This window comes from Mesoplodon mirus, assembly GCF_964341445.2.
Source record: "Mesoplodon mirus genome assembly, chromosome: 14".
In the NCBI taxonomy this organism is placed as follows: Eukaryota; Metazoa; Chordata; class Mammalia; order Artiodactyla; family Ziphiidae; genus Mesoplodon; species Mesoplodon mirus.
The window spans coordinates 46,218,903-46,230,520 of record NC_138990.1 but is presented as its reverse complement, the minus strand read 5'-3'; the positions used below and the strand labels follow the sequence as shown (position 1 = coordinate 46,230,520).

Here is an 11,618-nt window from a genome sequence, read left to right as displayed (position 1 = left end):
TCCTGTGGCAGCGCCTGATTGAGAAGAAGCGCTTCCGGCAGCCTTGAATCACTAATCAACACACCAGCCTTCCGGGCCTGACGCGACCCTTGTCTCAGGCCTCTCGGAGTCGTACAGCCGCCCAACCCCGCACCTGCGACGTGGCAGTCCATCGTGGAGCCTCCTTGCCTCGGTCCAGGTCCAGATGTCCCTGTGTTCGGGCTGCCCCAGCATTAGGCGACCCCAGGACCCTGTGATTGGCGCCTGCGCCTGCTGACGGTGACGGAGGAGCCCCCCTAGGGACTTGGGCATTGCTTGTGCTTGGTGTCTGTCCTTCGTGCTCCTTTCGGTGAAGCTAGGGGAGAGGGCGATTTTTGTTGTCACTTGGTTCATTCATTTATTCGTTCGTTCTTTTATTCTTTCCGAAACCAATTAATGAGGCAGCATAGTGTAGTTGTTAAGAGTGCAGGCCCTGGAGCCTGGCCGTGTTGGTTTTCCCTCTCAGCCATTTCTTTTTTTTTTTTTTTTTTTTTTTTTCTTTTTGCGGTATGCGGGCCTCTCACCGTTGTGGCCTCTCCCGTTGCGGAGCACAGGCTCCGGACGCGCAGGCCCAGCGGCCATGGCTCACGGGCCCAGCCGCTCCGCGGCACATGGGATCCTCCCAGACCGGGGCACGAACCCGCATCCCCTGCATCGGCAGGCGGACTCTCAACCACTGCGCCACCAGGGAGGCCCTCCCTCTCAGCCATTTCTGACATTAGGCAAGACAGTAGGCCTCAGCTTCCACATCTGAAAAGTGGGGTAATAATAGTATCTAATTCATAGAGAGGTTGGGAGAATTGAATTAACAGTAAAGGCAAAGTCCGGCATGTAGTAGGCACTCACTGTACTAAGATCACAGTTGTGAGAGCCAGATGGAAGAATAAAATTGAGATTAAGTACTAGTTTAAATATAGGGATAAATGCTGTGATGGAGACATGCAAAGTGCTCTGAGAATATGATGAAGGGAGTTGTACTGGGGAGGTGATAGAGGGTGGTGACTTAAGCCATACTTAAGAATGAATACAAGTCGGCCAGGGATGTGGTGGGTGTCAGGGCATTTCTGGCAGAGATCACATCTTTAAGCTGTGAAAATGCATGGCATTCTCAGCCTGAGTAGTCTGATACTGGTAGATCTAAAGTGGTCATTTTCTCCAGGAAGTTCCTCCTTTGTGTTTTCTCACTGCACCAGGTCTGTGTCTCTAGAACAGCTCTTACCACACACTTTAATATTGAAATGTCCTTTTTATGTTTTTCTCCCCCACTTCAGGGCAAGGATCTTGCATTAGTCTTTATCTATTCACATGACACCTGGCGTTCGGTAAATGTTTGTTGAATTTGAAGAGACACATGGGCAATGAATCTGGAAGGGTGAGTTGAAGCCAGACTGTAAACGTTGTTGAATGATAAACCAAAAAAATTTTGACTGACTTTTTTCCAATAGGCAATGAGTTTAAAATATTAAGTCTAGCATTACTGTAGAGAGTAGATTAGATATAAGGAGAGACTGAAGGAAGGGATATTCGTTAGGAGACAGCAGATATCTCAGATTCTTCCCTGTATATGTCAGAAGTTGAATGCATAAGACCGTTTAGGTTAGTGGTTCATAAATTTTTCCACCAGGACCAGTTAAAGGTTCCCATGCCTGGCATTCACAAATTAAGAACCACCTCGGGAATTCCCTGGTGGTCCAATGGTTAGGACTCGGCACTTTCACTGCCCAGGCCTGGGTTCTATCCCTGGTCGGGGGAACTAAGATCCTACAAGCTGCATGGCACAGCCAAAAAAAACAAAAAAAGAGCCACCTTTTCCTATCTTTAACTCTATTCCCTTTTCTCCTACTGATCCAGGACAGATGTGTCAAGATACTCTGAGAAGTATTCCAGGTCTCATTTAAGCATCTTGCCTTGCAAATCGTTCAGGACTGGGTATGATGGCAGTTCTGGTAATGAGTTAGTAGGGTGAGATGGAAAATATGGACACTATAGCCCCAGATACTCTTGCAGCTATTAATTTACTGATGACCCAAACTCTACCTTGTGGTTCAGTCCAGTAGGAATTGTCCTAGTGTGTGATTGTGATGACTGGCATCTAACAGTTATATTTCTCTTAATTTCTTCAGGGAGAACATCCTTGGTCCTACAGTGTTGCTGACACTGACATTTTTCTAAGTGGTCTTGAACTGCCTACTTTTTATGTAAATAACTGGCTAGACTTCCTATTTTTCACTATAGAAGCCCATAACCTGCAGTTGCTAGAGATTTTAAAACACTACTTTTAGGATATCATCTACATTTAACTTGAAAGCTCTTCCTTTCTTATTCCAAAATGTTGAGATACTGGGGAGAGATACCAATCTCATCAAACCAGACCAACAGAAGTTCCTTTGACTTGCTCCCTCGGGAGTTCCGACTGGTAGAAGTCCATGACCCACCCCTGCACCAGCCCTCAGCCAACAAGCCCAAGCCCCCCACTATGTTGGACATCCCCTCAGAGCCATGCAGCCTCACCATCCATACCATTCAGCTGATCCAGCACAACCGACGTCTGCGTAACCTCATTGCCACAGCTCAGGCCCAGAATCAGCAACAGACAGAAGGTGTAAAGACTGAAGAGAGTGAGCCTCTTCCGTCCTGCCCTGGGTCACCTCCTCTTCCTGATGACCTCCTTCCTTTAGACTGTAAGAATCCCAGCGCCCCATTCCACATCCGGCACAGTGACCCAGAGAGTGACTTTTATCGGTAAGGCAAGACTTTGCTATATCTTACTTTTCTCAAAAAAATCTTCTCAACAACCGTGTTAAGCAGGTAATCACATTTCCATGAGGAAACTGAGGATGAGAGTAATTGCCTTGGCCAAAGTTGCTCAGGTAATTAGTGGGAAGTCTAGGACTTGAACCCTGATCTTCCGAATCCAGAGTCTGTTATTTTTTTATTTTCTGATGCAACAAATATTTATTGAGTGCCTCATATGTGCCAAGCACTTTACTAGGAGCAAGGTACTACACTAGTTTGTAAAATAGGCCATGGCCTCATAGTCCTCAGAGTCTAGTCCTTCTGTTTAATTAAAAGGTATAATATGGGTTTAGCTCAGTGTCCTCAAAATGAGATTCATGGACTTATTCTCATACTATTAGGAATCTCCAAGTTCTATACAACAATTTTTAATTGTGTATTTTCATTTTGATAACATAGTTTAAGAAATAATAATAGAAAAATGTTCTTGATCCTTGCTACTCAAAATCTGGTCCAAGATCAGCAACATCAATACCACCTGGGAGCTTGTTAGAAATGCAGTCTCAGACCCACCCAGACCTGCTGAGTCAGAATTTTCATTTTAACAAGACCTCCAGAATGTTCATAAGTATATTTCAATTTGAGGAGCCCTGCTCCAGATCATCTGAATGACTGCCTTATAACCTAGTGCTACTGGTAGGTTTCAGTGTGAAAGTTTGCATTTGGTGCCAAATAATTACTTTTTCCTTTTCATTTTGAACTTTGTCAGACCTATAGAAAAGTTTAAATAATAGTATGACACACACCCAAATACCCTTCACCTGGATTCACCAATTGTTAACATTTTGCCACATTTACTTTCTCTCTCTCACGTATGTGTAAGTGTGTATACACACATTTACACACAAATATACAAACATATGTATATACATATACACATACACGTAAGACTTTTTTTGCCAAATATTTTAAAGTTGCAGACATTGCAATATATCACCCCTAAATTCTTCAGCATTCTTTCACCCCTAAATTCTTCACCTTATCCTAAGAATAAGGAAATTTCCTACACAATCCCAATAACCATTATCACATCAAAGTAAATGAACACTAATTAAATACTATCATTTAATATGTCTGTATTCAGATTTCTCCAGTTGTCTCCAAAATATCTTTTGTAGGTATGTTTGTCCCCAATCCTGGACCTAACAAAGATTCATGCATTGCATTTGGTTGTTATACCTCTTTAGTGTCTATTTTTTTTTGGAGGTATAGTTGATTTACAATACTATATTAGTTTCAGGTGTACAACATCATGATTCAATACTTTTATAGATTATACTCCTTTTAAAGTTATTACAAAATATTGGCTATATTCTCTGTGCTGTACAATATATCCTTGTAGCTTATTTATTTGATACATAGTAGTTTATACCTCTTCATCCCCTTCTCCTATCTTGCCCCGCCCCTCTTCCCTCTCCCGCCTGGTAACCACTAGTTTGTTCTCTATATCTGTGAGTCTATTTCTTTTTTGTTATATTCACTAGTTTGTTTTAGATTCCATGTAAAAATGATATCATACAGTATTTGTCTTTCTCTGCCTCTTTAGTGTCTTTTAAGCCAGCATAGCTTCCCCCTTTTATAATACATGATATTAATCTTGTTTAAGAGTTTAGGTCACTTGTCTTGTAGGCTGTCCCAAATCAGACTGGATTTGCTGATTATTTCCTCAAGATTAGATTCAAATGAAATGTTTGGCAAAAATACTACATAAGTAATATTGTATATCACTTAGTGCATCTGCCTATTGATGATAATAGTTGCTACTATTTTAATTGTCCCAAACTAATGAGAAAAGAACAGAAATAGACTTATTAAGTAAGGCTTGCAGTTGGGCCAGATGAAGGCCAGAAAATGTCATGGTGTATTGTCTAATCGAAGGCTCTGAAGACATTGGAATAGTGAAAAAGGGAGGGAGAACTGTGTCGTTACATGCTTGCCCCGCGTTAGTGTAGATGTGCCCAACTTCAACACACTTACTCTGTGGGAATCAGTACCAAGTTTACATTTTGAGAGCAATTTACCTTTAACGAAATAATATTGTCCTTCATATTAAATTGATGCTATTATTTAGAATTTGTAGTTTCGTGTCAATTTTCTAATTTTAATTGTTAGGAAGAGTCTGTGAACATCAGAAGTTTAAACGTAGTTTGTTTTATACATATTTAAGAAACTGTGTACAAAAAATATTTGCATCAGCTATGGGGGTATGGGAAGAATTATTTTCCTTTGAAATGGGTCCACATATTAAGCAAAGCAATACTGATTTAGCTCTGTTTATTAGGCACTTCTGAAGCCTTTAGCTTTTGGTCCAGAGAGACTGGCCATGGGAAATGATGATGCAAACAGTGAAAGAAAAGTTATTAGGCAGTTGGTTTTCTTATGTTCCAATTATTATGTGAATTACAGTAGTTGCTACTGAGCAGATAACAGCAGCATGGGTGTGCAGCTCCTCAGGCACTCTGTACAGCAAGCACAGGGTGACGCATGCCAAGTATGGACCAGGGAAAAGTAATTTTCTGTACCCTATCTTATTTTTATCTATTTACTTTGTCAGAGGGAGGCAGAAGATAGGAAATTTCAGGAGAGCGGGTAAATTAGTAGCTCATTAAAAGTTATTTTTAGGAGACCAGACAGCTTTTTGAGGTTTTTTGTTTTGTTTTGGAAAGATTAGGATCTTTGTCGTAGTGATTAGGTGCAAAACAGTGTATTATTAAGAACATGGGATCTAAAGGCAGAAGCTCTATCACTTAATAATACCAAAAATCTTTTGGCAAGTCAGCCTCTCTGAACTTCAGTTTCTTCACCTGCCGGATAGGGATGTGAAGAAATATGGACCCCTACCCACTTCACAGCATAAAACAGGATAAAAATGCTTTGTAAGCTATATATGTTTTAGATTGCTTCTATAAAATTGAGTTCCTTTCCCAGCTTTACAAATGGTCTGTTGTAGTTAAATAAGAATCTCCTAATTGGGACTGTGAATTTCTAGAAGTCCATATATTGCCCAGCATGCGAGGAACCTATGTTCTGGTGAAATAGAGCACCACTGAGCATTATCTGAGCTATACTCTTAAAATTAATCAGATCCTAAAAGTGATCAAAATCCAGCGGTTGATATAAGGAGAAGGAAACTTCCTTTTCACTAGATACCCTTTTATACTGTTTACTACAGGCATCTATTGCCTGTTCAAACTTTATGTAATTGGAGCAGCTCAGGGATATGACTGGGGGTTGTTGAGACGTGCCCTGACAGCAACAAGATGACACCGGGCTATGTAACCTGCCTAGAATTCCCCTGGAAAGCTGAGCCGGTGGTTTGATTGGGATTGTAAACCTCTAGGGAGACAGGACAGGTCACCCCTTTGCAGGAGCACTAATAACACTAGCATGTCTCCGCTTTCAGGGGGAAAGGGGAACCTGTGACCGAACTCAGCTGGCACTCCTGCCGGCAGCTCCTCTACCAGGCAGTGGCCACAATCCTAGCCCACGCAGGCTTTGAGTGTGCTAACGAAAGTGTCCTGGAGACCCTAACTGATGTGGCACACGAGTATTGTCTTAAGTTCACCAAGTTGCTGCGCTTTGCTGTGGATCAGGAGGCCCGGATGGGGCAGACTCCCTTCCCCGACGTGATGGAGCAGGTTTTCCATGAAGTGGGCATTGGCAGCGTGCTCTCCCTCCAGAAGTTCTGGCAGCACCGCATCAAGGACTATCACAGTTACATGCTGCAGGTGAGAGGACCCTGAGGAGAAGTGGGTAAAGATGTGTAATCTAGGGGTGCCCAGCAGGATCCCTAACACTTGCTCTAGGGTGCAGAGCACAGGGTCTTGGAACAGAGTGGACTTACCCTGCTTTCCTCTCGGCCCTGGCTGTGTTCCACTGGCCTCATCACTGACCTGGCCAGACTCAGGGTTCTCCTTTAGTCAGTGAAATTATAGCATGTGGTTAGCATGCTTTTATTCAACGAATATTTATTGAGTGCCTATTGTGAGTCAGGCACTATGAGATTCAGCAGTTAACAAGTTCCTTGAGCTTGCACTCTTGTTGAGAGGGAAACAAAAACAAGTAAACAAATAATGATCAAAATAATTTCAGATGGCGTTAAGTGCTATGAGAAAGAAACAAAACAGAGTGAGGTGATGCTGCCCAAGGGTGGAGTGTGGTGGGGGAGACACCATTTTGGGTTAGAAACAGAAATATCTGAGCTCTTCAACCCTTGTGGCCTGAGGCATTTTGTTCACTGTTTCGGTTTCCCCAAATCTAAAATATGGTAAGGAATTCTTAACACCCAGTCGTCTTTGCTAAGCGATCCAGGTTTCCTACAGTGTTCGTTATCCACCTGTGGTACCTATGTCAAATGTTAGTTTTTATAGCTAAAAATGTGATCTTTTGTCCCAGTTCTGATATAATAATACAGTCTAAATATTTTTCACCTTTATGTACCTTTTAATTAATGACACGCACATTCTCTGCTAAACAGATATTCTTTACATGTCTCTGTCATTTACGAATTTCAAACTCACATTCCTTCCTTTGGTAGTGATGCTTTATGCATATTCATATTCTGTTGGCTTTTCCATGGATGCCACAAGCTGACTATCCAACTTGCTTTTAACTTGGAAAATTGACTTACTTGCCAACAGATTAGTAAGCAGCTCTCTGAAGAGTATGAAAGGATTGTCAATCCTGAGAAGGCCACAGAGGACACTAAACCTGTAAAGATCAAGGAGGAACCTGTGAGTGACATCACCTTCCCTGTCAGTGAGGAACTGGAGGCTGACCTTGCTTCTGGAGACCAGTCACTGCCCATGGGAGTCCTTGGGACTCAGAGTGAACGCTTCCCATCTAACCTGGAGGTCGAGGCTTCACCACAGGCTTCAAGTAAGAGGAAACAACTTACCCATTTTGATTCTGGGAGATCTGCCAATCTCAGTACTTCTTGCGTTTTGGACTCAAACTCTGGAGATGGAAGAACAAAAGTGGGGATGGGCAGGAGAATGGAAAGTCTGAAAACAAATATAGCTTCACTGATCTACAGATACCAACATTCTCTTTGTAATTAAGGAAGAAAGGACTAGCAGAGCTTTACAGACATGCTTTAAAATTATTTCTAGTTAGGGGGGCTTCCCTGGTGGCGCAGTGGTTGAGAGTCCGCCTGCCGATGCAGGGGACACGGGTTCATGCCCCGGTCTGGGAAGATCCCACATGCCGCAGAGCAGCTGGGCCCGTGAGCCATGGCCACTGAGCCTGCGCGCCGGAGCCTGTGCTCCGCAATGGGAGAGGCCACAACAGTGAGAGGCCCACGTACTGCAAAAAAAAAAAAAAAATTATTTCTAGTTAGGATGTAGATGCAATAAGTGATTACCAGAGTTAATTCAGCTGACCCAGCTGGGTGGGCAGATGGCCTCCTGCCCTCTGTATTCTGGTCTTTCCTGATGCTTGTACTGAATTGATTAAGGCAACTTCCAGATAGATGGAGTAATGTTAGTTGCTCAGGGATGTTTGAATAGTTGGGGTTCCTTGCTAAAGTACCCCCCAACAAGTTGGAACTGAAAGGAATTGAAATAGGGCAACCCAGTTACAAGCAGCTGGCCTCTTCTTCCAGATAGACCCTGTGATTACCTTCAGAACCAGATGACTTGATCCCTAAGTCAGTTAGATTGCAAATTAGTCTAGACACTCATTTCTTTACAAATATAAATTGTCATGTCATCAATGCACAAATGATGCAAAATAGCCAGTCCTCCAGTGTAGCCTAAACAGAATTAGGCCGCATTTTTTAAAGTATTGGGCAGAGAGCCTTTCACCATGGAAGACGTAATAACCACAGAACAGTGTTGCTAGAAGACACGGAGGCAGGAGAGCCAAAAAAATTGTTGCAGATGTAGAGGTCACGTCTCTTTTCAGCAGTCTGGGAACAGCTGCCAGCATTTCATACTGGTCATTAACTTTTCATAATGTGAGAGAGGACCAGGGACCCAAACACAAGGCAGGAAAACAAGACAGCCCCATGAAAGGACAGGCCAATGTAACACCTGACCAAGAGCCCATGGTTGTGCCTGCCTTTGAACCATGAATCTTTCCACAAGCATAGTTTTACTTCCCTAGTTTAGGGAAAATGGAGGTGGATGAGGTGGGGTAAAGGAGGGTGAGGAAGTGGAAAAGAAGATATTTAGAGTTGGTAACTGTTTGAGCAGAGAATAACCACCATATTCTCCAGCCAAGTAGAGAATCAGAGTGAAAACTGATCTCAAAGGTCATCTGTTGGCCCTGGGTGGTGCATGTCTCCTACTTTGTTCCAGCCTTTTTTTTTTTTTTTTTTTTTTTTTTTTTTGCGGTACGCAGGCCTCTCACTGTTGTGGCTTCTCCCATTGCGGAGCACAGGCTCCGGACGCGCAGGCCCAGTGGCCATGACTCATGGGCCCAGCCGCTCCGCGGCATGTGGGATCTTCCCGGACCGGGGCACGAACCTGCGTCCCCTGCATCGGCAGGCGGACTCTCAACCACTGCGCCACCAGGAAAGCCCAAGCCTTTTTTTTTTTTAATAGATATTTTAAAACAAATTTATTTTATTTATTTATTTATTTTTGGCTGCGTTGGGTCTTCGTTGCTGCACGCAGGCTTTCTCTAGTTGCGGCGAGCAGGGGGCTACTCTTCGTTGTGGTGTGCGGGCTTCTCATTGCGGTGGCTTCTCGTTGCAGAGTGTGGGCTCTAGAGCACAGGCTCAGTAGTTGTGGTGCACGGGCTCAGTTGCTCCACGGCATGTGGGGTCTTCCCGGACCATGGCTCAAACCCATGTCCCCTGCCCTCGCAGGTGGATTCTTAACCACTGTGCCACCAGGGAAGCCCTGTTCCAGCCTTTCTTACTGCTAGTTAGTTCTATGTTCTTCTTCCATTCCCAGGTACAGAAGTAAATGCTTCCCCACTTTGGAACTTGCCCCACGTGAAAATGGAGCCACAAGAGAGTGAAGAAGGCAACGTTTCTGGGCATGGCGTGCTGGGCAGCGATGTCTTCGAGGAGCCCATGTCAGGCATGAGTGAAGCTGGGATCCCCCAGAGCCCTGATGACTCAGACAGCAGCTACGGCTCCCACTCCACTGACAGCCTCATGGGGTCCTCCCCTGTTTTCAACCAGCGCTGTAAAAAGAGGATGAGGAAAATATAAGGCAAAGAGGGAGAGTTTCTCTCCAGACCTACAAGACCCAACAGAAAACCTTGATGTATTCTAATTCGTTTCCATAAACAGTGATTTGACTTTTATTCTTAAACAGTGGATTTTCCTGATATCAGTGGAACTGGATTTAACCAAATAAGTCTGCTTTTTCCTTTTGCATCCAGTTTTTGTAGTTTTCCACAACAACCAAGCTACCTTTCACAGACATGACACTGGGATGGTAATCCAGAGACCAAAGCACTGTCCCTGACATCTACTGTGTGACTAGACAAGTGACTTAGCTTCTCTAGAGCTGCTTCTCTTGCACAACTGAGAAGAATCATACTGCTTTGACCTACCTTGCAGAGATATTATGAAGATGGAGATGTTGTTAAGCCTCAAAGCTGTGCTTGAATAGACTCACACGTAAATATATGCTGGTATCAGATGTCAATTTTTTTTTAACTTGCTTCATTTTTGGTCGAAGTCCTTGGGAATCCAGTGCTAATACCTAATAGGAAATAGCTAAACATTGCATAGCTTATCTATCAGTAGTCTTTTTTTTCAAACTGTTTTTGCTGCCCATAAGGTCGCCTATAAAGTCAGAGCTGTCTGTGGTAAACAGCCTTTCTACTTATTCAGACAGCCCTCTACTATCTCAGCCACATATTTTCTTCTTCCTTCTGTAGACTTATTCCATGTATTTCCACCATCTTTATTTTCTTATTTCCATTCAGATTTTTTAAAATATTTTCACCATGTACACTTTTTGATTGCTCCTTTCATTTTTCTCCTTTGTGAATGAAGCAAACAGGACCTGTCTGAGGACAGGCTTGTGCCTATTTCATTTGTTGCATCTGCTTGGCCATCAGAGAACAGTCCATTCCTTTGCCAGAATTCTCTGTCAGCACATTGTGTTTCTACTGGATGGGCAGCCTCTAAAAGGATAACAGTATGCACCTTTCTGCTTTACATCATGTCTTGAACAACTTTACTTCTGTTACTCATCCACAGCAGTATCTGCCCTGCTTGGCATCTGATAGTCTCAATCAGTATTTATTAAGTAAGTGATGTAGCACTGGAATAATCAGGAGTAATTAGCAAATGTGTGCATGTTAAATACTGCTGAAGTTTGGTTTGGGGGTGCAGAATACAAGTCTTGTGAAAGTTAGAGCACTCCTTTTGTGGACACCAGAAATCAAGGCCCACATCACTGAGTGCCTTAAATGTCCAGCACTGAGAATAAATATGAATGCAATAGCAACAAAATGAGGTTATAATTTAAACTGTTACCAGATCATTTATAAGTTTGCTAATTGTACATCCTTGGCACGTTTATCTAAACCCTTGCTGTTCCAGGCTTAGCTTCATTTTCGCTTACTTATTGATGAAAGTACACATCAGGTCGTCAGTTTCCATAAAGTAGCCACCTAGTATTTAATTCATTCACTTAGCAAACATTTATTGAGCACCTATTATGTACTGGGTCCTCCGCAAGGGATACACAGATGAGTAAGACTCTCTCTGCCCTTATGGAGCTTATAGCATAGGCCGGACAAGTTCCTCTTTAAGTAAAAAGTATACAAAGGCACTAAGGGAAAAAATCAGGTCTGTTCAGAGTTTTGCTGTGCAAATGGTTTCCTCTTAAAGAACA

The 11,618-nt window shown here is 43.0% G+C and overlaps 1 protein-coding gene across 1 annotated transcript; it reads left to right on the top strand.

The window, feature by feature from the left end:
- Positions 1 to 26: 26 nt before the first annotated feature.
- SUPT7L (SPT7 like, STAGA complex subunit gamma) lies at positions 27 to 11,589 on the top strand. The gene is made up of 6 exons (XM_082643111.1): positions 27 to 258; positions 1,290 to 1,390; positions 2,142 to 2,760; positions 6,218 to 6,542; positions 7,455 to 7,692; positions 9,714 to 11,589. The coding sequence occupies exons 3-6, from the start codon at positions 2,348 to 2,350 to the stop codon at positions 9,974 to 9,976; spliced, it is 1,239 nt and encodes a 412-aa protein (XP_082499237.1). The 5' UTR covers positions 27 to 258; positions 1,290 to 1,390; positions 2,142 to 2,347; the 3' UTR covers positions 9,977 to 11,589.
- Positions 11,590 to 11,618: the final 29 nt, after the last annotated feature.

Excerpts from the sequence above, each read along its gene's own strand:
- SUPT7L (XM_082643111.1), top strand. The coding sequence starts at position 2,348 with ATGTTGAGATACTGGGGAGAGATACCAATCTCATCAAACCAGACCAAC. Across the intron at positions 2,761-6,217 it reads CCAGAGAGTGACTTTTATCG|GGGGAAAGGGGAACCTGTGA; the intron begins GTAAGGCAAGAC and ends CTCCGCTTTCAG. Across the intron at positions 7,693-9,713 it reads GGCTTCACCACAGGCTTCAA|GTACAGAAGTAAATGCTTCC; the intron begins GTAAGAGGAAAC and ends TTCCATTCCCAG.